Below are 24,516 nucleotides of genomic sequence, written 5' to 3'. Positions count from 1 at the left end.
GGGAGGGAGGTGGGGGTGTGTGTGCAGTCAGTCCTGCCACTTCTTCCTCCAAGCCAGGGGGAAGCACTCTTCTGCATTCTTCCCCTTGCTCTCCGTGTCCCTCTCATGGGAGACAGTCCTCCACAAATACCCACCATGAGTACTCCCCACGGGATGGATCACCTCCACGTATTGCAGTCCTCCCAGCGCTGAACTGCAACAGCAGGGGCTGCTTCTTCCCACAGAGTCCCGGGGTCCTCCACAGGCCATAGGCAAACCTCTGGTTCTTCAGTGACCTCTATGGGTAGCAGAGAGGGTGGCCCTGCCCTCTCACCACAGGATACATGGGGGTTCTCTGCTCTGTCACATCTCCCTCTTTTCTTCCACCTTCCTTCCATTGACCTCAGTGTTTGCATCTGTGTCCTTCATGTATATGGAGGAATTAGAAATTGTTAGATTAGGTCAGCTTTATATTTTAAACCAATGCTTTACTCAATTGATTTTTTTTCTTTTTTTTTTTCCTACAAACAATGCTTTTATTATAAATGAACATACAATTACCGAATGCACTCAGATACCTGCTGCTGCTACATATTCAAAGCAGTTCTTAACAACTGTTTCTTTAATTTGCTAGAAGTATGATACCATGAAGCTGGAGACATGTAGTTAGCACTGATAGCTGTGGTCCTTGATGGTCTTAGGCTGAGGTGATCAGGCTCAACAGGTCCTCAGCAAGGGAAGGCAGAAGTGCATTGAGCACATTCTTTCTTCTGCTCCCCCATTTCCCAATTCCAGATTTTTGTCCTTTTGTAAGTTCCCAGTCCTTGGTTGCTGTCCCTGTTCTAAGCCCTGTGCAACACTGGAAGAGCACTAATTTCCAGATGGCACCAGGCACCTTCTGTTTCTTGGATATTTTTACCTTGCTCAACTGTTGCTGCTTTACTTAAAGCAGAAGCAGCCTTCTAGCTTGTAAGGTTGAATATTACTTGACTGCAAGTGAGTTGTTTGAACTACTGGATCCTTGGTTTTCAGTCTCTTCCTTATTTGTAAGGTATCTGCTGTTACCCTGTGTTTAAAATGTGTTTCATAACAAACACCTGATACCAACCTCCGGTTCACATAATGAACTGAAACAATGAGCTTTACAGGCCAGGACTGGAACTTTGCTACAAGGTCTTCTAGTTGTGCATTGGTGATAATGTTCGTGCTTGGCACAAAGATGCTTTTATGTTACTTAGTTGTGTGCTTACATTCAGAGAGTTCTTTGGGCTGAGGTTTGTTTTCCAGAGATGAAAGGCTTCCTCTAGCCTTATTATTAAAGGAAAAAGGAACTCTGTTGTCAGAATATTGTTTAACATGTCTCACTGTAATGCTCATTTTCACTAATTTTAGGTAGGGGATTTTCCAACAGTTTTCTTATTCTTTTAGTAGACTTCAAGAGGCTGAACCTTTATTTGTCCATATAGGTGTAATGGAAAAGTACCAGGAGAATGCTGCTTATGGCTCCTTTTGCTGCTTCTTCCTCCTTTAAGGTGGTGTTTGAGCTGTCTGCTGGGGAGAAGGAGATTCATTACAAATAACTAAATCTGCCTTGCAGACTGCCTTTTAATGTAATTTTAAGCATAGGAGTTTTGATCTTTCAACTCCTCCTCTTACATGAAGGTGTCTAAGAATATCTTCAGCTAAAATACATATGTGTGATTTTAATATCAATGACGTCTTTTTTTTTTTTTTTTTTTCAGCCAATATGTTATTTTTCATGTTTCTTCTTTACATGCATTCCATAAAATAATTACAGTCTTTGGAAGATTACAAGTAGCAGTGCTGGTCTAGAAATGAATTCAAAGTGTATACAGAACCAAGTTTATTTTACTATATGTGTGGAAAGCACAATAGCTGATACTTCTTTTAAAACGTACACTGATATTACAACAACCACAGTATTCTTGTTACCAGGTGTTGAAGCCTGTCTGGACTTCTTATCTAGGAAAAAAGTCTCAGTGGAATTTCACTTCTGAAGATTTCAGAGTGGAAATTTAGGAACCAAATTCACATGCCTGGTTTCCCACAGAGAATGATATACGTGTTTGTGTGTGTCTCATTAAAAAAAATAGTTTAATACACCCTGATATTACATAGCACTTATTGTAGAATAAAAGTTTCTGTCTGTGCAGGAATGCCAGGTATATAAGACAAAGCAATTGGAGAATATCTAGGCACAGCAAGAAAAATGACATGATAGACCTTAGTCTTGGAAAGAACCATTATTTTCTTTCAGGTTAATGATCCATGGGCTAAGGAGGATTTACACTAATCGTTATGATTTAATGAGTCAAAATACAGTCTTTTAAAAGACCCTAAATACATATTTACATGGTACGCTGGAGCTATTATGGTTGATCAGTTAAATATTGCAAGTAACGCATAGAGTCATACCATTACAACCTATCAGGGAAGTCTAAAGATCATCCCTATTTTTTAATTACATAACTTCTGTTGCATCAAGATGAGATGATTGATAATATTTTATTCTGTGATACTTCTCTGTGGTGCATCTTGCTACCAAGTTCTATGTGATTCTGGTTGTTCTGAATCTGCCATTTATGGAAGACAGCCCACACTCCCAGTCCTGACAACAGGGGTTTAAATTAGATTCTTAGTTAAAACCCCTTGAAAATCATACCGTGCGCTTGCTTCTTAGTTTGTTTCTTCCTGTGCTTTAATATAGCTGCAAGAGATAACTTACGATGTTAAATTGGCTAAGTTCAAATGTCATGCTGGACAGCTGCTCCTAAACCCTTTTGAAAGGCTCACTCAGTAATGATTTGAACTACAACTACCTCCTTCTAGCATTTTTCTTCTAACCTCAGAACGTGGTTTTGCATTTTCTTGCTTTTGTTGCATGAGGTCTTAGTTCTTTATGCCTTAAATATGTTTTATCAATGAAATACACAAACAGACCTGTGAGTTAAGAGTATGAAGTTTAATTAGCTGTATAATGTTGAGTAATGGTGGGAATGCGAGATGAACAGCAGTAACAGCAGTCACAAAACTCATTGGATTCCTGCATATTTGCTTGTCTTAATGAGTTCTTGTCCTTTCTGATTAGCTTGATGTTTAGCTGACTGGATTCTGCCCTTGACCATAGCTGGGGGTGCTCTGTGTCTGTATTCAGCAGCACCGTAACTTGATATCATGTGTTCATTGAGTGCACCCTCAGCAAGTTTGCTGACAACACCCAGCTGTGTGGTGCAGTTGACATGCTGTAGGGAAGGGATGGTGTTAGGCATTCGTCAGGTCTGCTGCCTTCCCCAACAGGATGGCAACCAGAGGGCCCTGGACAGGCTTGAGAGGTGGGCCTGTGCAAACCTCATGAAGTTCAACAAGGCCAAGTGCAAGGTCCTGCACATGGGTCAGAGCAATCTCAAGCACAAATACATGCTGGGCAGTTAGTGGATTGAGAGCAGCCCTGCAGAGAAGGACTTGGGGGTATTGGTGGATAAAAAGCTGGACATGCGCCGTCAGTGCGCACTCACAGCCTAGAAAGCCAACTGCATCCTGGGCTGCATCAAGAGAAGTGTGGCCAGCAGGTCGAGGGAGGTGATTCTCCCACTCTAGTCTGCTTTCATGAGACCCCACCTGGAGTACTGTGCCCAGCTCTGGGGCCCCCAACATAAGAAAGACATGGACCTGCTTGAGTGGGTCCAGAGGAGGCAACAAAGATGATCAGGGGGCTGGAGCACCTCTCCTATAAGGACAGGCTGAGACAGTTGGGGTTGATCAGCATGGCAAAGAGAAGGCCTTGGAAAGACATTATAGCAGCCTTCCAGCACTGAAGAGGGGCCTACAGGAAAGATGGGATTGGGACTCTATCAGGGAGTATAATGATAGGATTATACATAATGCTTTTAAACTGAAAGAGGTTAGATATCAGGGATAAATTCTTTCCTGTGAGGGTGGTGAGACCCTGGAAGAGGCTGCCCAGAGAAGTTGTGGATACCCCCTTCCTGGCAGTGTTCAAGGCCAGGTTGGATGGGGCTTTGACCTGGTCTAGTGGAAGGTGTCCCTGCACATGGCAGGGGGACTGGAACTAGATGATCTTTCAAATAGATGACCCCTTCCAACCAAAACCATTCCATGATTCATGAAATTCCAGGGTTTGCAGTTTAGACGTGAAGAACTGGCAGACATTCTGTGGGAATTAGATCTAAGAAATAAGATAATTATGCAGTTCTAGTGTATACTGAAGTACTTTATTCTTACTAATATATTTTCTTGTTTGCTATAAGTAACTAAATATTACTGTAAATGTAACTTAGAAATAGATAATAAATTGTTTGTTATAAATTATTCATTAATCTGTTCATACAAGGACAGAAGCTAAACTGGGGTTTTGTTGTTTGTGCTCTTTATTGAGACCATTTTATTGCTTACTGTATGCCCTAGTTTCAGATTTCTCTGAGATCAAATAGGAAAACTTTCTTCCTTTTTAAAAATAAAATCACAGTGGGTTGACTGATCTTGCTTTTATCTTGGTTTTTTGTTCTGTATAAACACTTTAAAACCTTGTGTGTTTAACTTGCTGTGGAAATAACCTTGCTTTATTTTTAAGGTGCTATGTTGTTTTTTGTTTTTATTTCACCTTAGTTCTGTTGTATATCAAGATTGTTCCAGGGAAAAGGAAAAGGACTTTAGCTTGTATAACTTCTCTAATGTTCTTTTGTCATGGCTTTTGGTTTGATTTTTTTTTTTTTTTTGGTTAACAGCTTCTGAAAGCTGTAATTCTGTAAAGCTTTTCAGGTTAGCAAGATCATTGTTTTAAGTAATTTTTAAAGCAGTAGAAATTATTTGTAGTCTCACATAGTGAAGTCCAGTTCATTGATTCCACTTCCCAAACTTGTAACCATCCAGCACACAGGACACTATTTATACAACTAAAATCCTGAAAGTCTAATAGTTAAACTCATTTTCCTCATACACTGCAGCAGTTAATCTCATTTATCCTCAACTTCATAGAAATCGGGTTTGAAATACAGATCTGGAATAAATGTCTATCTCTTTTTTAAAAAAAAAAAACAAAAAACCAAAACCCAAACAAAAAACCCCACTGTAATAAATTATATTATTACATTACTAAGATTCCCCCACCCCCCTTTTTTTTTTTTTCAGATGATTGCAAAGGGGAAAAATGCTTCTGAGCTGTTTCCTGCTGTTGTGAAGAATGTTGCAAGTAAAAATATCGAGGTATTCCTATAGCTCATTAAGTATACTGTTATGGAAGATATGTTTATGATAATATAATCTAATTGTATCTGACTTCAGGATAAAATAAAATCTCTAGGTTTTTTTAATAAAATTTCTTGGAGTTTAATTTCAATGAGAGCATTGTAGTAATAGTTTAATGTGTAAATAAAGAAAACCTGCTGGGTGATTTGGAGAGAGGAATAATAACTATTTCCATTTAAAAAAAAATGATTGATTAGAGAAAGTTTCTGGAAGTGTGTTGTAGTAATTCTGAGAAAAGGCCTGTTTGAAGTGTGGTGCTGTTTGCAAAGACTGAGTATGGATTATACTACATTATATTTTGAAACTTGTATTTCAGATCAAGGACAAAGTAAGGATTGGATAAAAACGTTTTTACCATTCCAATCATGTAGTATATTTATAAAAGAAATTTCTCGGCGTTAGGATTGCGGTGTGAAATCACTTTAACTCAGTTCAACAAGTCTTTGTATGAATTCATTGTTAGACAAAAAGTGATATTACTAATGGAGTGTATTTAAAATCTTTTTTTTTTTTTTCCCCAATACTTAAATGTTGGTTCTTTTGGTAATTTAATTGAGATAATTTGTTTAATGCTTTATTAATGTTAATGTCTGTAATTCTGGAAGATTACAGAAAAGTAGCTTTCAAATCTCAGACTCTTTTGGAGAGATGGGACCTATCTATCCTCCCCCTAAATAGTCACATCTTGACCAGAGAAGAAATTTTTGCTAATAGGCAGTGTAATCTCAAATTTTTGGGTTATTTTTATGTTTTGCAAGGCATGGAAACTTTAAAGCAAAGTCATACATGCATTTTAGGAATAACACCTTACTAATTTATTTTGCATGAAAGGAGTATATGAAGGGGGAGACAAGAATATTATAAACTTCCTGTAAAAGCAGCTGATCAAGAACCTGAGTCAGAATAATCTGCGATAGGAGTTAATTTCTTGAGATAAATTGCTTGACTAAATTTATTCAACTTTCACTAAACTATGTGACAATTAAAAAACAACATGTTTAATAACTGTTCCCAGGATTTCCATAGATGATAAAAACAATAGCAGAAATATAAGTTTTCCTTTCAGGCTGTTTACCCTCCATGTTACTTTAGCAGCATATGTGTCAGCCCCTGCCCCAGTTTTGGGTGCTGGACACACACAGTATCGTGCTTCCATATCTTTTTTTTTTCCTCATAAGAAAGCAGGCAAAAAACCCCATCTTGGTCTAGTGAAAAATTTCCAGGAAGTTAAAAAGATGGAGATTGTGTTCAACTCTCAGTTTAAATTCACAGGCTTACTGTGTGCCTTGAGGGAATCTAAAACAGCATCTGCATTAGAAAGTTGTACAAACAGAGGTTTTATAAAGAAAATAGTGCTTTAATGCTCATTACCGATACTGTACATATGCTCTCAGCTCCAGTGCAGAGATGTTAGAGTTATATTTCACTTGAAAAATGAGATTTGGATGAAAGAAACATCTATAAGTTTGTAGTTCCAGGCCATATAGTGACCAATAAGCATCAATTTGAGGAAAGCAGAGCAAGCATGCAATGAAACTAGTTACTTCCTACTGCACAGGATCATAATTTTGGAAAAATGCTGGAGATAGTTGTTTGAGCACTGGATTTTAAGAAGAGAATTCTATTGAATGCATGCTCCAGTTCTTCCTGCCTCACCTGGAAATATGGCCTTTATTATTAACATCAACAGAAAGTTGATTTTTCCCTGGCTTATGACACCTGAATATTTTATTTCCTGCAATAATGACTTCAGCAAACTCCTGTGTCTCTTTAATGTGCTATATAGCAGGTCACAGATACGTCTGTTTTCTTCATTATTTTACATGCATGCATAGTGATAGTCAAATTTGAGTCTAATTTTAGCTTTAGGTACTGCATTAAAACTGTGTTTTTCATTCTTAGAAGGAAGTATATTTGGCTGAGGCCAAATACTGAGCTTTAGTAAGTCAAGGAGGCATACACATGCAAAGGTGACAATGCGATATCTTTCAGAACATACAGTATTAAAATAATTTTAGAAATTGTAACTGTACTTTTAATAATTGATGAGAAAAGGAAATGGGGCAAGGAATCAGATGAGTTAAATGTTCTCTTCCTCTTTAACTTCTGTTTGTAAGTTATGAGTACTCATAAGTCCAGTTCTGAATAGAGAGACCTTACATGGAAGAGGAGTCCCTTGATCATTGTTTTTCATCTTGAGTGCTTTTAACAGTTAGGGCTGGAACTGCTAGCCCAACAAAGAAAGAAATATATACAGAGACAGCCCCATAAATTGTTGTGGGGTACTCACATGAACACAAACAGCACTAGCAGCTTGGCAGTTCAAGGTGAAGGTCTGCTGGTGGGAATGTATGTATACATACATATGTACAGGATCGATCCGTCCAAGAGCTGGACTCAGATATGGTCTGCCCAGGGGCTGGCCCCTGGATCCCAGTCACTGCTGTTGCTGGCACTAGGACATATGAGCCCAGGAGTTGTTGGTACAAACTGCTGTAAGCATATGAACGCATGTAAACCGGGCCTCCCCTTGTCGCCCAGTAGCTAACCCTTCATGGTCTTGCCCTTAATCACACAAGTGGACCTTGTCTAGAAATCCCCTGGTCCTCTGCTAGCCAACCCCCTGTCATTATGCATGTAGAGAAATGCACACAGATGCATGGTTCTTGCCCTTAGAGACCTACAGACCATCTGCTTTCTCTGACAGCAGGATGGGACTCCCCTGGTCTGTGCCATAGCCACGTCCTGTGGTGGTCTCACCCTTAGATGTCTGCACACTTACCTGCCTTCTTCCCAGACCACTTCACCTACTCAACAGATAGTGCAGCTTGATCCACTGGGACAACCGTATCCATTCCAGTCACTAGTGCCACAGACACATGGGCTTGTGCTTGGTTTTACATACTCCAGTCTCTTCAGTTGCTTGCATCCATGCTGATGGGCCCTCTGGCATGTGGCCCCAGCCCAGATGCTGGCAGCCAGACCCTCACTTGTTCCACATGCTGGCCACCATGGGTGTAAGCGCCCCTATGACGACGTCCCATTCCATTTTCTGGAGTTGCATTTAAGTCCCCTCACTCTGGTCGCTGGGGTTCATGGACACATGGGCCCTCCAGCCTGTGGCCTGGCTGGTTGCTGGCACATACATGCACCTTCACACTGAATAGAGAGTATCTCACCAAGACAAATAGTTCAAAATGGAATTTAATGAGAGAATACAAGTCAGTACTGATCAGATGCAGGGCGCAGAAGGGTAGATGTACCAACCAGCAAACTGCTTAGATGTGTCCAGCCATTTTTGTCTGCTTATCCCTCTATTTTGCCTGACTTGTTCGTCCCAGATCACATAGATTTCCCTCTCCTTCACTTTGGTTCCTCCCCAAAACACCCCATGATAAGTTTTGTGTAGTCCTAAAATACTCTTCATTTACATCCTGTACCTCTACACAGAAAAGCCTCTTGGTCTGAAAGGTGCTTTGGTGTTGACTCTTGATGGGTTTTACACCTAAAGCTCTCCTGATGTGGTCCTGGGGAGGGACCTGACAGGATGTCCTTTCCTTTGAGACCTAAATTTGGGTTCCTTCCTACTGTGGTATCTCTCTGCACCTCTGTTGCTGATGGTTCCTTGAGAGCCTAGGGAGAAGCTAAACCTGTGTGGGTGTGCAGGCAAGGTTTTATCACATAAGCCAATGTTAATTAGCAGCAGCCTCTTACTGTTTATATTTTATGGGCCTTTTCTTATATTTTAAAACAAACAGTTGTTAATTCACCTGTCTTCATCTGTGCTGTAGTTAAAGTTCCCTCATTACTTACATTTCCACTATTTAGTTCTAACATATTTGTGTGGGAAGTCTGTTAAACTGAAAAGAGATCAGGGCATTCGGTAAAACCAGCTGACTAATTTCTTTATCAATGTTAGTTAGATGACAAGTTTAGGTCATAATATAGCTGTACTTAGAGCTATCTGATTAGCACTTCTAGGTCTCAGAAACCTTTACCATGTTCCAGTTTTTAGGATGCGTTTGAAATCCTAATGAGATGAGAAATTACTGGGTTAAGGCAGATTCTTAGTACATTGATCCTGATAGTGTTTTCTCATAATGTTTTGCTAAATTTTTTCTCTTCTTAAGAATTCTTACTCAAATCTGTCCATACAAATTGCTACAATGCAGTAGCATAAAATACATCAGTTCATCTGAGAGTCTTCCCTGTCCAGAAATGGCTGATGGTTTTTTTTGTTTGTTTGTTTGGGTTGGTTGTTTTGGGGTTTTTTTGGGGGGGTGGGTGGGGGGTGGAGGTGAAGAAGCAGTAGAACACATTTATTACTTCTAAAAGAAGCAAAAGGCATTTTATTGTTTACAGAAGTGCCTTGTGATTTTTGTTTTTATAAGTACACGCTGATCTCAACTTGGATTATGTGCATCATGTCATGGATGGTAAGGATACAAAAAGTGACCTAATAAACAATTGGTGGTATAGAACAAAAATAAGTCTTGGTCAATAACTCACGAAGTTTGATGTGCTTATATTGATAAAATAATTAAACAAATCTGCCTGTGTTCCTGAAGCCTAATGTGCCCCTGTTATGATTAGTTTTACAGAAAGGAGCATTTTAACATTGAATGAAGGTAAATAGTAAAAGAATAGTGTAGTCACGAAGCTCTAAGTGCTTCCATTTCTAGTCACAGAGTGGTTTCAAGGAAAGGAGGCTTTCTTTGCACACCTGCAGTCATTCAGTGCATAGGCCTCTTGTGGTCAATGTTGATTGCTGCTTGTCTATAGCTGAACAACAAATAATTTAGTATGTTGTAACCTTCTGTGATTTAATGTTATGCTTTTTGCCAGAATTGGCACAAACATACATCTTCTGATAGTGACAGTAATTATAGCACAGCTGTAGTTGAGGGTCTTTCAGAATTTTCCATTATAAACCCCAATAGTCAGTTTAAAACTCAAATGTAAAAAATGTTTTCGCTGCTTCCTGGGCATACAGTGGCCATGAGGGGGTAAAGTGAACTAAATTGAATACCCTCCTCCCCCAAGATCATACTGAGGTTTTCTTAATCTTTGAACATTGCATCCTTTGTGGTATGCTTATATTGGCTACATCTTTTGAATGCTTGTAGTCAGGCAAAGGTGAATCTAATACCCTTTGCTTTTGTCCAAGACATAGTCAGAAATGCTTTTTAAGCAGATTTAAAGAGTGTAAGTTAACACACTTCATCTGGAAATTATATTATCTTTCAAATGTGTTAAAGTAATTGATTTTGAGTTTCAGGGTAAAGTAAAATGGGCTTGTTGAAATCCTTGGCTATTGCAGTTCAACCTGTTTTCCATAAGAAAAAAACAGGAGTGCTCAGGTGATCAGTTGCCACATGTCAGCTTCTTAGATTATTCAAGTCTTTATTTACTAGTTCATAATGTAAAGCAGTAGTATGTGTTGTTAGCCTTCATCTGACTGTATCATTAATTAGGTAATATTGCAAAAGCTCAGGGAGTTTCTATTAAAAGCATTACACTAAATCATAAGACTTTTGAGAAGCACGTTTCTCTTACTTCAGAGAAAAAAGTGTTGATGAAAATGTGCAATCTAGGACTTTGTTTTATAGAATTCTAAAGCTTTCTGATAATGATATTCATGGTGTTTTTCCTTTCAGATAAAAAAGCTTGTATATGTTTATCTGATGCGTTACGCGGAGGAACAGCAAGATCTAGCATTATTGTCCATCAGTACTTTCCAGCGTGCTTTAAAAGTGAGTGACTACTAAACAACATTTCATACAGAATTCTGAGCTGGTATCACAAAAATAAAAATATGTGTAAGGTAGTCTGGTAAACTAAAGCATGTAAATATCAGCATCTGATAAAGTACTTTCAAGTTATGTCATTGACAAAGTTTTTTGTGCTACCTCAAACCTCATCAAGCAGCTAAGCCTGCATGAAATAAAATTACTAAATGAAATAAAATTTCCAAGGTGGTTTATGCAGATAGAAAGATCTCGTTACTACTCTGAACCACCTGTGGTTCTTTTATTTTGTGTAAAAGATCTTTGTGTACAACAGATAATTGGAACAAAAGGAAGATTGTAGTAACTAAATTAAAATATTCAATGTGTTGCACATGCTTTTTTAAAATTAAAAACATTGAAGAAATAGTATTTTATACTGTTTCATTTCAAATTCAGATCACAGTGGGGAATGGGATTAAAGAACAAAGATTAGGATTGTCTTTGAAGTGTGACCGTGGAGAAAAGATTTATTAAGTCTCTGTTTTTAAGTCTGGCCAGTTTTTGTAATAAGACAAAATTGGATTTGTTCTTCTACTCTTCTTTTAAGGCTACTCTATGTTCATAATTAATTTCTGTCATGTCACTGATCCAGACCTTGCATCTTGATGGAAAATGTTGCAATCAGAGCACCAAGTGTACAACTGTAGGAGCATCTCACAACTGACTAGAGAGCTTTCTGCCCCTTTCCTTTCAGTTTTTATCTCAATGACATATCACAGAATCACAGAGTCATTCAGGTTGGAAAAGACCCTTCGGATCATCGAGTCCAACCATCAGCCTGACTGTACAAAGTTCTTCCCTATACCACATCCCCCAATATCTCATCTAAATGACCCTTAAACACATCCAGGGATGGTGACTCCACCACCTCCTCGGGCAGCTTATTCTACTGTCTGACCACTCTTTCTGTGAAAATTATTTTCCTAATTTTTCCTAATGTCTAGTCTAAACCTCCCCTGTTGGAGCAACTAAGGAAATTACTGAGCCTGCTATGGAAGCTAGGCAAATGTAATTAATTCTCTCTGTTCATTTTTTCTAACATTTTGTTTCTGGTTTTATGAAGGTTATAATTTGGTTTTATGTGTAGAGATATTTTTTTTCCCTCTTTAGAAAGAACTTTTTAGAGTATTTTAAACTTGTATGATTGGAAATGAGCTTTGCAAACTCTGATAAGATCCAGTTGTTTTTCCAAAACCTGTCAAATTAAGTGCTTTCACCATCCAGATGCTTACTACTCGGAAGCAGCTAAAACGTAGGTATTTTGAGAGCTTAGATGAACTGGTCATTAAGTAATACCAGTCTGAAAACCCATGTTGCTGACTCTCAGTCCTTGGGACAAATGGTCTTTTGGAAGTGCCCTTCTAGCAGACATTACACAGAATTCATGCTGCTGCAGTTTGAGTTTGCTAGATGTTAGAGGATTTAGTACTTGATTAAGCAACACTTTTCCCGAATGTCCCAAGCCCATGATCAAGGGACAACGTTTACATAATAGTTCCTACAAATCAGATTTTCTTGTGCTATTGTTGAATCTCCAAGCTAAACCTAGCATTATGAAAGGGGAACAAGTACTGGGACAAAGAAGGGAGGGTAGGAAATAGAAGAAAGCCTCAGAACACTTGGCTTAATATTTTGACATGTTCTTAAGAAAGTTTGTTTTGTTACGGGCTTCAGTTTATATCTTGCATAAAAGCATAGAATGGATGTGTTGTTAAGAACTTGAGTGGGAGTATCACAACTGAGAACTGTATTTGCATTTCACAGTTCTTATATTTAAGTAATAAAACTGGGCTAGATGTGTTTTTCAGAATATCTGAATTCTACTTGGATTGCAGAAAAGGTTTCAGACTATTAAAGTAAAGTCTGTTTTATCCATCATTCCAATATTTTGCTTGGAAGAATTAATTGTGTTAATGTTTTCCTTTGCCAGTTTTCCAGATTTTCATAATGTTTCAATGTTTTCTTTCTTACCTTCTTTTACTTTTGTTGGTTGTTAAAAGTTTCTTCTGTGGATTTTGGTGCATTTTATTATTACTGTGACTTTAGCTTGCAAGCCTGACTGATAGATATACATGTTTTAATGTGTGGTCACTAATTATTGTAAACACTGCACTGAATTTAATGATGTGTTTCTGCACTATCTTATTTCTCCCCTCCTCTCCCGTTCTTTAGGATCCTAATCAGTTAATCCGCGCAAGTGCTTTAAGAGTTCTATCCAGTATCCGTGTCCCAATTATTGTTCCTATTATGATGCTTGCTATTAAGGAGGCCTCTTCTGATTTATCTCCTTATGTGAGGAAGAATGCAGCCCATGCAATCCAAAAACTGTACAGGTAAGTGATTCTGACAAATACTGGAAAGCAATTTAAAGATAGTTGTGGGCTATGTTTATTAAGACTACTGGGGGGTTGGCATGTCTCAGTTATATCAGATCTGTTTCTTAGAAAGTGTAAAAGTGTGTGTAGACATTCTGTCACTCAGCTGATTTGGTTAGAATTCAGGCAGGTTTCTTGCTTGCTGGAATAACAGGATAACTATGAAGAGATACAAAAAGAAACTGATACAATGTCTTTTGTTTTTAATATACCAGTTATTGTTAGTTGTGTAGCAACTATTTTGATGGTTACTTTCAGAATTGAAGATTTCTGTGTTTAGCATCTGTATCTTTCATCCTGAAGGCATTTGCTATAGTTTGCAATACAGGTTACAAACTAATACTGACTCCTAGAAATTGTATCTGTGCCAATCTAACTGTTCCAAATCTTCCTCTTTCCTCTTCAGAAATTCTTGTTGTGGAATACTTCTTACGAAAAGATGGGTGCTAGTTTCCACAGGTGGAGGCATCAGAATCTGTACCAAAAAAAGGGCAGGTGTTTATTCAACTACTTATTTCCCTTTTATTTCACCTCTGCCAAAAAGAGGAGAGTGAGAGGTGTTAGGGGTTCCAAATCAGATAGCCTGAAGCTTCTGCAGTTCCATGCCCCCTCAGACCAGCCAGTACTGAGGCTGAGCACATATTCCTAATGGGTACATACACACACGTATACAACACACATGCATGCAGTCAGCTATACAGATGAGTACAGACAGAAAACAGCACTCATGCAGACAAAACTAGCACCAGCAGCCTTATCCTGTTGCATTCTCTGGCTGAACAGGATGCAGGCCAATTAGCAAACCTATATATGTGCAATATGGATCCCCCAGAAATGATCCTAGATGCTTAGGCTTTCCAGTAGCTGGCTTTGGATCTTCAGTCTCCCCAGTCGCTGGCACTGGCACATACAAGCAGGCAATGCTTGCAACCCCACTACATTTTCTGTTACAGACCTCCTCAATCAGACACAGACATTCACCCCACCCTTTCACTCAGACATTTTGAGTCCCACAACAGCTGGATTTAGACACTCAGACTATTTTCCCTGATCTCCGGATGTGTCCTACTGGGTGAAGATGAAGAGGGGAGAGAAACAGAGAGACTGAGATGCACCAGTGGGTATCTCAGTCAACCTCCAGACCCTATAGTCTCTCCAGCAGTTGGCCTGGATGCCCTGGTTCCTGTGGTAGCCAGAATCTCCGGTTGTCTTACTCAGAGACATGCAGACATGTCCAGCTCAGACCTGACTCTACTTCATTACCTGGCTTCCCAAGTCTGGCTTGATATTCTCTAGCAGTCAGACAGTGACATGTACTTGCTCCAGTTGCTCATTCTCAGTTATATAAGTCCCTATAATCCATGGCCTGATTGCAGTTTCTGGAGTTTAGACGTCCATATCACAGATGCACACAGAATAGACTGCCTCACCCAGGACAATAGAAATAGAGTTTAATGAGAAGACAGAACAGACTGTAGGCATCAGGTGCAGAGCATAGCCAGACAAGTGCTGAGCAGCAGAGTGTTTATATACAACTGGCTTCTTTTATGCACCTATCCCTCTTATTTTCCTACAGTTGTTCCTCCTGAAATCATCTAGATTCTTCCCTTTCACTTCTCCATAAACATCCCATAGTAAGTCTTGCACAATCCCAAAAATGCGCTTTCTGGCTTTCTGTAGTCTTACACCTCTAAGTCTGCAAGGTTTTCTGGAGAGCTTCTCTCAGTGATGATAGGTTCATTTCAGGACCATAAGGCTGATGACTTTTCAGGTGAGATTTTTTTTTTTTTTTCTTAGGAGCCAAGTGCTATCATGGGATGGCCTTGGGAACAGCTGGGTCAGGATGTTACTGGAGTTTCCCCCACCTTTGTACTCTGTGTGCAGATAAGCCTTTTATCAGATAACCTAACAAGAGGGAATGGATTTTAAGTCCTTTGAGTAGTTATTTTTTGTTAGCATTTCATTCCAGCACGCAAAAGACTTTGTGGTCTGAATTATTCTCTATATACAGAATGTACTTTGAATTCCTGATAGTATCAAAACTATTCTGACGAGTTTGGCAGTAATTGTTAGTGCCAACAAGGCACAGCAGTATCTGGACAGCAGTCTGGATGGTATTGTTATTTTGTCTTTAAGTGATGCTTCCATTTCTTCTCTTCATGACAGGCAAAGTTTACTTTACTAGTCCAGATTAAAGAGCTTATTGGTGATTGGTGCACAACTGGAAGATGCTGAAACCTAACTTGGTTACTAAAAGACCTTTTTATCCATCTTTTGTCCAACCAGATATGATGTGACTGCATCTTTAAATATACCTTGTATTTTTTTCTTATATCTGGTTCATATCCTATGCTTATATGATGTTAGTGGCGAGATTTGAAATCATCCTTGCAAGTACCATAAAAAGCTATTTTTTATGGTAAAAAATATAGCACATGGTAAAAAATACAGCAGTACAATTGAGAGAAACTGGTCTCACTCCCTTCTGGTTTTCGTGAATTCCTGACTGGTAGTAAAATGGATGTGTAGCTCACATAGCAAAGGAATACTTTTGAAACTAATGACCATAAAGATTTCCTTAATGGTTTAGAGGGCCTGTACATCCTTCATAAGTTTTCACTTCATGCAAACATCCTAGGCATCATAATGCAAATTTTTAAATTGCTGTAGCTGCAAACTCCTGAGCTAGAGCAAGTTTCATGGTAACTTGTGAGTGGAGTTGTAACTAACTAACATTTGTGTCCTTGGTAGTAGAATTTGGGAAATACTTATAGGAAACACGTGAACTTTTATTGTCACTTTTTCTAAATTTACTTATACAAGTGCTGTAACTGATAGCACTGATTTACCAAAGGGCCAAGGGAGAAAGTATACTTTTCTGGATCACTTGAAGAAGCAGCAGTATTGGGAACTGGTAAAGAGACTGTCAAATTAACCAGACCACAGGCAGGCCTGGTTGGCTTCCCTGCAGGTAGGAGTCTTTAACAGGCAGGCTCAACAGATGTTTCATCAAAAATCATTACTATAGCTCCTCAGTTCAGTGAAGCAGATCATATTGGTGGCAAGACTGTCTTTTGGCCTATTTAGAACAAGCAGGTAATTGCAGAAGATTCCTTCTGAAGTTGGTCAAAATCAGAATTCTGGATAGATTTTTGATATGAAATTAGTCAACAGTTTATATACTCTCCTACCTCTAATTACTCCATCTTCTGTGAGCATTTGAGTAAGAAGAAGTAACAGTTTATTCTAATAGTGCCTGTATGCTCCATTTACTTTTTGGTTTCCATGACTTCTCTACCTGTTTGATAGTCCTGTAGTTCAGTTAGTGCTCCAGTCGGGCTTCTGGATGCAGGTTCGATACTCCAATCTTCCTTGCATTTAGTGTCATGGTGTTTGGATGGATGTCTGACCTAGAAGAGCTTTTTCATTAGTGGTTCAATCAATCTTAGCAGCAGGAAGCTTACATATCAAACAGAAAAGATTTCAGGCATTGTGTGAACAGCAACATTTGTGCCCAATGCAGTCAACATTGCCAGCTACATTGGGGTAATTTTATCATTGAAAATGTCAGACCTCTTGCTTATTTCACTTAGAGTGCATTTCAAAGCAATTAGTATCTTATGTCTATCAATAGAAAGCTCTACTGTGTACTTGATCCTACTTGCATCGAGTTTTGCAAAAGAACTTTCAAAGTCCCATTGCTAGTATTAATAGATTCCATACAATTACTAGTAGATAGCATAATGGGAGCAGATCACTCTGAACTCTCTAGCCTGTTCTTTTGTCTCCAGGAATGCTGCCTTCCTTATCTAAAACATCAGCAAAGAGGGGGACAAATGTGAATTCAGTTAGAGTCCTTCCTGAAGTTCTTCTGATCATATAACAATATTGATATTTTTCAAAGTTAGTAATAAGCACTTCTTTCTTTCTTTAAATTTTATACCAATTTTGAAAATTTGAAATAAGGCCTATTAGAAAGACTTCTGGCTTTTCCTCTGAAGGTTTCTGTCCTTGGCAGAAGATCCAGTAAGCCTTTTTTGGCAAAAATAAAAATTGAAACAAAAGGTGACCATAGAAGTACCTATGGCACAACGTGCTGTTGCTTTGATTATGATGATTGTGGCTTCTAACAAAGTTCTGTTGGCCATTTAGCATGTTCTGCTACTGCTAGTTGTTAGAAACAGTGAAGTAGTATGAAGCTAGATACTTTCTTTGTGAATCTGTAGCTGGGAAGGATATACTATGCACTAGGGCAGTTCTTCACTCAGCATTAAAACTGAAGCGTACGGTAATGACCAAATACTTCCTTACTTAGCTGTACTTGTATCCATGTTGAAATGACTTTTAAAAGGCATAGAACTACTCATCTGTATGTCACTTTGTACCTGCTTTTGCTTTGTTTTTTCTTCTGCCTTGGCTTTGATTCTTCCATGCTCTGTAGATCCATGATGAAGCAGCCGAGTGAAAAGTTGGTCCTTACCTACCTAAGAAGCAAGTTTGACAATAATTGATGTTTCTGGCAAATTTTTCTCTGCTCTTTGAATATGAAAACAATGGTAAAAAGGTTATTGTTTGAAACTTATTTTTCCTCTTTTACTATTTTATAGGACTTTAAGCAGTCTATTTATCATCAGCTTGCACACCAACTTTGTATAGGTACACTTGAATACAACGTCCAAATTTTTGAGTTCCAGTATTACTGACTAAAATTAGTGAAGTTAACAAAGTGTCTTACTTGAAGCATTAGATTGATAATTAGATAATAAAGGGGTGATTTTTGCTTTATCTTGATGTACATTCACTGCTGAATTCATTCATGCAGAAATTCCCTTCTGAAAAACTAGTGACATCTTTGTGACTTAACATCTGAAGCTCTGTCAGGTTCTCCCTAATAGGCTAGCCTGTCTTAATGTTTCTTGAATCTTAGATTTTCTATGAGTTTAAGATTATTATAGAACACACATAAGTGGTAATCTTCGTAATTTATATTAACATAAAGGTAATTATTGTAATTCAATTTTATACTCCTTCAATTCAGTTCTCTATTCCCTGATTAACTTTATTTTCAAATTCTTTTAATACAATTAGTTCTTTGGAATAACTGATTTTTCTGGAAGTGGTTTCTTCAATGATCTTGGTTCCCAGCTTGTGTCTGAAGGTCAGTAAACCTAACTTAATTTTGGATATGTCTAACCAAATGAGTAAAAAGGATTTTTATTTTTCCTTCTAGTCTTGATCCAGAGCAAAAGGAAATGTTAATTGAAGTCATAGAAAAGCTTTTGAAGGATAGAAGTACGGTAAGAAATGTTATGCTATTAAATATTTTCAGAGTTTACTCCTGAGGTTGTCATTCAGCACTACATAATATAATTCCCTAACCCTTGCTGGTGTGGTTTTATATGTTTTTATATAGAACTACCATTGTGTATTTATACATCACACTATGACTGTAATAGTGACCATCTTTAATGGTAATTTTACTTGCAGCATGGATATTCTTAATCTGGTTTTGTTACCATGTCTATGTGTGCTTCTTTAAACTGAATTTTGAAAATGAAAGCTATATAGTAATATGAAGCAGTGTACAAGTGTCTATGTCTAAACAATTTTTCATTGGGAAATTAGATAATTTCAATTTGTTTGTGATATTGTAAGAATAAATTACTTCTGTACTATGCACAGTATGCCTATTGACATCAGTCTGCCTTGTAGTGTGTACAGCTGTTAAACAATGATACTTGCTGTGCACTTGTTTGTTCTTGGAAATATCCCTGGTAAATAAAACTGATGACCTGGGACAATTTCTGTAAATTTAACACTCCTGTTATATTTTGCCTGCCCTGTATAGATACAGGTTTTCTGTATGAACTCCTCGATGACTTACAATGGTTACACACTTTTCTTTTTTTTTCTGTACCCTACAAAGAAGTTTCCCATGTCTAAGCCAGAAAGGCAGTTAAGCAAGGATCAAAGATAGACTGCAAATAAGAAGTGGGAGTTGTACATTAAAACATTCTTGTGTTCTTGTTTGGATTATTAATTTAGTGAATGTAATTCTTTTTGAGTAAATTAAAGTATTACTAGATACCAGATAGTTTGTTGCTTCATCTCCGATTTGCCAAGTGTTTTTGTAACACACAGGAATATATCAACTGTTGTTCTAGCACAGTCCAGCTATTCAGGACCTAAATGGTGCTGTTCTCTAAAAGACATCTTGCAACTTCCACTGAAGGGTTACTGAAGGAGAGTGTTAGAGCTTAATGGCTCAGCAGACAGTAAATCAGTTAGTTCTCCTGACTGCATCTGTGCTTGACCTGTACTCATTTGTCAGAGGCCTTTGTGCTTCTGTGGAGTTACCCCCCCAGTGGTTCTTTGTGTATTTTCTTTTCGTGGTTCATGCTCTTGGTGTGCATGCAATCTGTGAATGTGAGATTAGATTCTTTATACCTGTGGAGGCATAAAGGGCTGCGAAGCCATCTTTGTTTCTTTTTATTGCTGATGGGAGGAAAATAAAATTCTAGAGTTTTCACTCTGTTTCCTAGTCCTTATTGCTTATGGTAAATGGCACGTTATCCAACAACTAGTCATTTACACATTTACTTTAACAAAATGTTCAAGGAAATTAGTGTAGGTTCAAATCTTCTTTTTCCCCAGCACAGTGATCCTGGCAGTTACTTACAAGGCGATTAATGCTCATTGCTTAGTATATGTCACAGTTCTGACACCTCTGTGACACTGAGTAATGGACACTGTATTTCTGAAGATACCAGCTCAAACAATCAAATTTATGCTATTTTGTAAGCACATTCAAGAATCTAAGAATGGTGCTCTAGAATTGTGTCTCCTAGACCTCTCTGGAGTCATGAAATGGTTAAGTGCTGTAACTTTTTCCTCCTTCTGATTCCTCTTGTTCTGTTCCCTAGCAAGACCTGATTCTGGCCTGGGCTGTGACAGCTTCAGAAGTTTTACTTTCTTCAGGAAGTGATATGAAGAGTTATTATTCCAGAAAGGAATCATACAAATCTGTCTTCGAGACTCTCTGAATCAAAATCAAATATTAATATGGGCTCTTTCATCCCAGACTCCACAGATTATGATCTAAAGTGGATTGGTCTCTCTAATCCTTGGTAGTTTTGGGAGGTCCAGTCTAGCATGGAAAATCTTCACCTTAAGTAATCTTTTGTTGTATTCCACTGAATGTTCCCATAAAGCCTCCACATTTACTAACAGAAAGCGTATAGTGCCAAAGTGTTTTATTAGCAGGTAACTGCAATCTGAACAAACTTGTTCTTCACCTCTAATTGGAGAATGTAGCAGTTTGCTCACAGTGGAGGAAACTGTGCCACTTGTAGCTACTTCTAGCTTTCAAAGTTGGAGGAGATGCAGCAGCTTATGGGTTGTGGTCCTTATGTACAGGTGTGTACATATGTTAACCTATATATAGCCTTAGACTGGATACTTTTTAAGTCTTATTTAAGCTCCTATTGGTAAATTTGTATTAATTTTATACATATAGCATGAAAGAAAAAGCTCATTTTACATACATAAAAGCTTTTAGAAAATATTTTACAGACTTTGTGAAGAAAGTTGTCAGGTTTGTTACCACAGGAATTCTAAAAATGGGTCTGAGCTGTAGAACATTTTGTCATAGCTTATGAAGTGCAGGTGTTTGTTTAATGGCATTTCTTAGGTTTTTGCAGTTTCCGTTGCCTATTTGACAGTCAGATGCCCTGTAATTTGAAGGCTGATAATGTGGAACTTGAACCACAAGTGTTTACTTGAAACTAATGTTTGGATTCCTTGAATTTTAAGTGCACAGAAGCTGTTCCCTTATTATCAACATTAGCTAGCATCTTGTGTTAGCTTTAACCTAATCTCCGCAGATCAGTTTGCTGCGAAAGTAGTGGTGTTTTCGTTAAATAATGCCTTTACCAGAGCGGAAGAATCTTCCAGACTTTGGGAATTATTGAACATCAGTAGTTCTCCACCTTTTTTTTTCCCCTGATGGAAATGTCAGGTTTCTTTTGGCATTCCTGCGTCCTTAAGAGCTGATAATCCTCAGGCTAGCCGTAATGCATTGTATATAATAACTGGATGCAGGAAAATCCACTATGTGATTTTTTTGTTTGTTTGTTTGTTTGGCTTTTTGTTCTTATTCCATTCGGTTTAGACATATTTGGAGGGAGAGTGTAATTATTAACATTAATGACATATATAAGAGTTGATTGTTTAAGTGATGTTAGGCTTCGCTTTAATAAAAAGTAAATTTTTACTTATAATTTGTTTATTTTCTATAATTGTTCGACCTCAAGCATGGTTTTTGAAAGTGACATAATCTTTACACTAAAGTGAGATAGAATAGCTGCTAAACATAAATGCCTCTAAATTTATGTAAATGATAAATTTTTTTTCAGAGAGAACATGCTATTGTAGGTTATTAATGCACAGAAAATGCACAATGTATTTAAATTAGTCAGAGTCATTTTACATTTGAAATAGCAAGAAACTGGTTGGGTATTTTCCTACAGTAAAATTACTCTTATCAGACTGTACATAAAGTGTTCATTTTTTTAGGTCTCAATCAGTGGTAAATTTTAATTGAAGCTGAGGTAAGCAAAATTTAAAATAAGATGAGATCTAACCTTAAGACTGTACTTCATTAAAATTTCTGGTGAGATAAGTGCAAGAGCACTCCTTAAGTGACTTAACATGAAGATTCAATTAAAAGCCAGGCTCTCAGTTAATCTAACATGCAAAATTATCAAGTGCAAACCATCGTTAACATACCCTAAAGGGTAGCTAACTGGCTATTACAGTGTATAAACAAAGCTGTGATTTTGTGCCAGTGTATTTAAATTTTAAACAGATAAGATGTTTACAAGTATTTTTATTACAGAGACTTAAGAGGCTCCTAGTTACATGTTTACCCTTGCTTTAAAGAAGAAAGTATCTCATACTTTGAAAAGCAGGTACAAGAGCATGAATGCCTGCTCCTTTTATTTTTATAATAATTCTAGATAATTGGGCAGCTAACGTTATTTTATGTAGAAAGGAAGATAAAAGCATGTGTATACTTTATGCTAAAATGATTTTCTCAGTAATACAGCTAGTCACATAGTCATGTGTGAATAATTGGTATTTTAGAGGAAACTCTTTAGCTTTTTCTTTTTGGTTGATTCTGTATCACTTCACTTGTATTTTTTCCGTTCACTTAACAAGCCTGATGATCTAGCTTCGGGGCATAGGGTTTAAGGCAGGATTTGTTGCTTAAGTTGCTTTTGTCATACTGTTAAGGACTGTAGAACTGCATTGTATTTGTAGCCTGTGTATTTTACAACTCTATGTAAACAACAAGAAAAATCAAGTTCATTAATCATACCTGTATTACAATAGTTAAAAAAAAAAAAAAAATCCATGCTGATACTGAAAAGGAATTGTATCTGTTGTCCAAACCTGAGAAGGAAAAAGAAGTTGTGATTTGCATTCCTCAGTCCAAACTGTACTATCCCAAAGTGTATCTAAAGCTGCATCGAAAAAGAAAAGGCAAAATGTAAACCCATAGCTGGGATTAGTTGTATGGATGCTGGGCTTACTAAAAATGCCCCAATTTATTGCAGGTTTCTGTCTTTGACTTCAATCTGATTTTATTTTATTTGGGTGGATACCTCTGTTACAAGGGAGGTTTATGATGTTTGTGTGGAAATATAAATGCATGTGCTGCATGATAAAATGAATTTTTTCAGTCTATCCACAGAGCTGGGTTAGTATGTGGCCACATATATTTTGTCCTATATCATAGCTGTTGCTATTACAGCTCCTGTTCTGGGACCAGGTACTATAAAGAGTGCAGCATTGCTTTTGAACTCTCGAAGACAGCAGAATGTTAAAGAGAAATACCAAAACATGTTGGTCAGACTTGCAGACACTCATTGATTCCTAAGTATGTCCTCCTGAAGTGTCCCCAGAAACCTCTGATGTCATGTAATATGGGAAGGGATAAAAGCATGTTCTGGGTGAAGAGTAACAGTAAATTAGCTTATGGAATCTGTTTATTGCTAATTAAGATTTACACTCTTTTCTAAAGGCTAAATTTTCCCTTACCCTCTGCTTAAATATTTTTCCTTTAATGAGAATATTTTAATCACATTAAACTACTTCTCATATTTAAATAAATTTATTATTCTATTCTGGTGTTATAATTTACTCATAGCAGGTGCAACTTAGTATTAATTCTGTTTTTGGGGTGAAGCAACCATACAGATGGGTGAGTAGTGAGATTTCTTTTGCAGACTGCATGGTTACTAGATGAAGTGCAGATTCTTGTGAAGTGAGACCCCTTAGAGTAAAAAACGATCCTAGGAATTGGTGATGGCTTTGCCATGAAAATCTTGATCTTTTAAGCTAAGCGCAGTGTATATGGGGATAGTGGAAAAGAAAGCTGACCTCCCTACTTTGCAACAGTAGTTTTTTGTTAATAAGTTAATATTTTAGTTTAGAACCCAAATTTGTGGGTAAGACAATGTTTTCTTAACTTATTGATTTAATACTGGTAAAAAAAGCTTCAGTTTTGTGGAAAAAAATTAGAGTTTGTGCAGATGTTTTATTGTGATAGATCTATTATCCAGCTATTAGAAGATAAATGACTGATCTTTTTCAGTTTCCTAACCTCCAGAAAATTGAAATAAGAAGGGGAATATCATTTGGGCTATATGATTAGGGCAGGTGGGGTGGCCATTAATTTAAGAGAGAGGAATCTTGGCAACACAGGCCAACTTGCACTGTATTATCAATCAAACCTTGATGCACTTCTTGTGATGACCCAGCACTCTCAGGTTTTTGCAGCGTTAATTAGAATTCATGACAAAATAGATGCAAGGAAACGTTTTGTACCCTTCATAATTTTATAGAAAATTTATTGTTATTAGAGGAACCATTTGCTTAGTGTGATTTTTTTCATTACCAGCTTGTCAACTAGCATAGATAATCTAGAGAAAATATGAACTCCATAGATTGGTTGTCATTTTTGTTGATGGTTCATATAGTTTACCTTGGAGCACAGCTAATGGCTGAAGTTCATAGCAACAGCA

The 24,516-nt window shown here is 37.6% G+C and overlaps 1 protein-coding gene across 4 annotated transcripts in view; it reads left to right on the top strand.

Annotated features, from left to right (window-relative positions):
* Window positions 1-24,516, top strand: part of AP3B1 (adaptor related protein complex 3 subunit beta 1) — a 150,842-nt gene that overhangs the window by 6,268 nt on the left and 120,058 nt on the right. For all 4 annotated transcript variants that reach the window (XM_026865898.1, XM_026865895.1, XM_026865896.1 and 1 more), the window contains exons 3-6: window positions 5,149-5,223; window positions 10,923-11,018; window positions 13,227-13,387; window positions 18,660-18,726. In XM_026865898.1, the coding sequence (XP_026721699.1) occupies window positions 5,149-5,223; window positions 10,923-11,018; window positions 13,227-13,387; window positions 18,660-18,726 (399 nt within the window). The remainder of the gene's footprint in view (window positions 1-5,148; window positions 5,224-10,922; window positions 11,019-13,226; window positions 13,388-18,659; window positions 18,727-24,516) is intronic.

The sequence above is a fragment of the Athene cunicularia genome (assembly GCF_003259725.1).
Source record: "Athene cunicularia isolate RWA chromosome Z unlocalized genomic scaffold, athCun1 chrZ_part1, whole genome shotgun sequence".
In the NCBI taxonomy this organism is placed as follows: Eukaryota; Metazoa; Chordata; class Aves; order Strigiformes; family Strigidae; genus Athene; species Athene cunicularia.
This window is presented reverse-complemented; position numbering and strand designations above follow the sequence as displayed.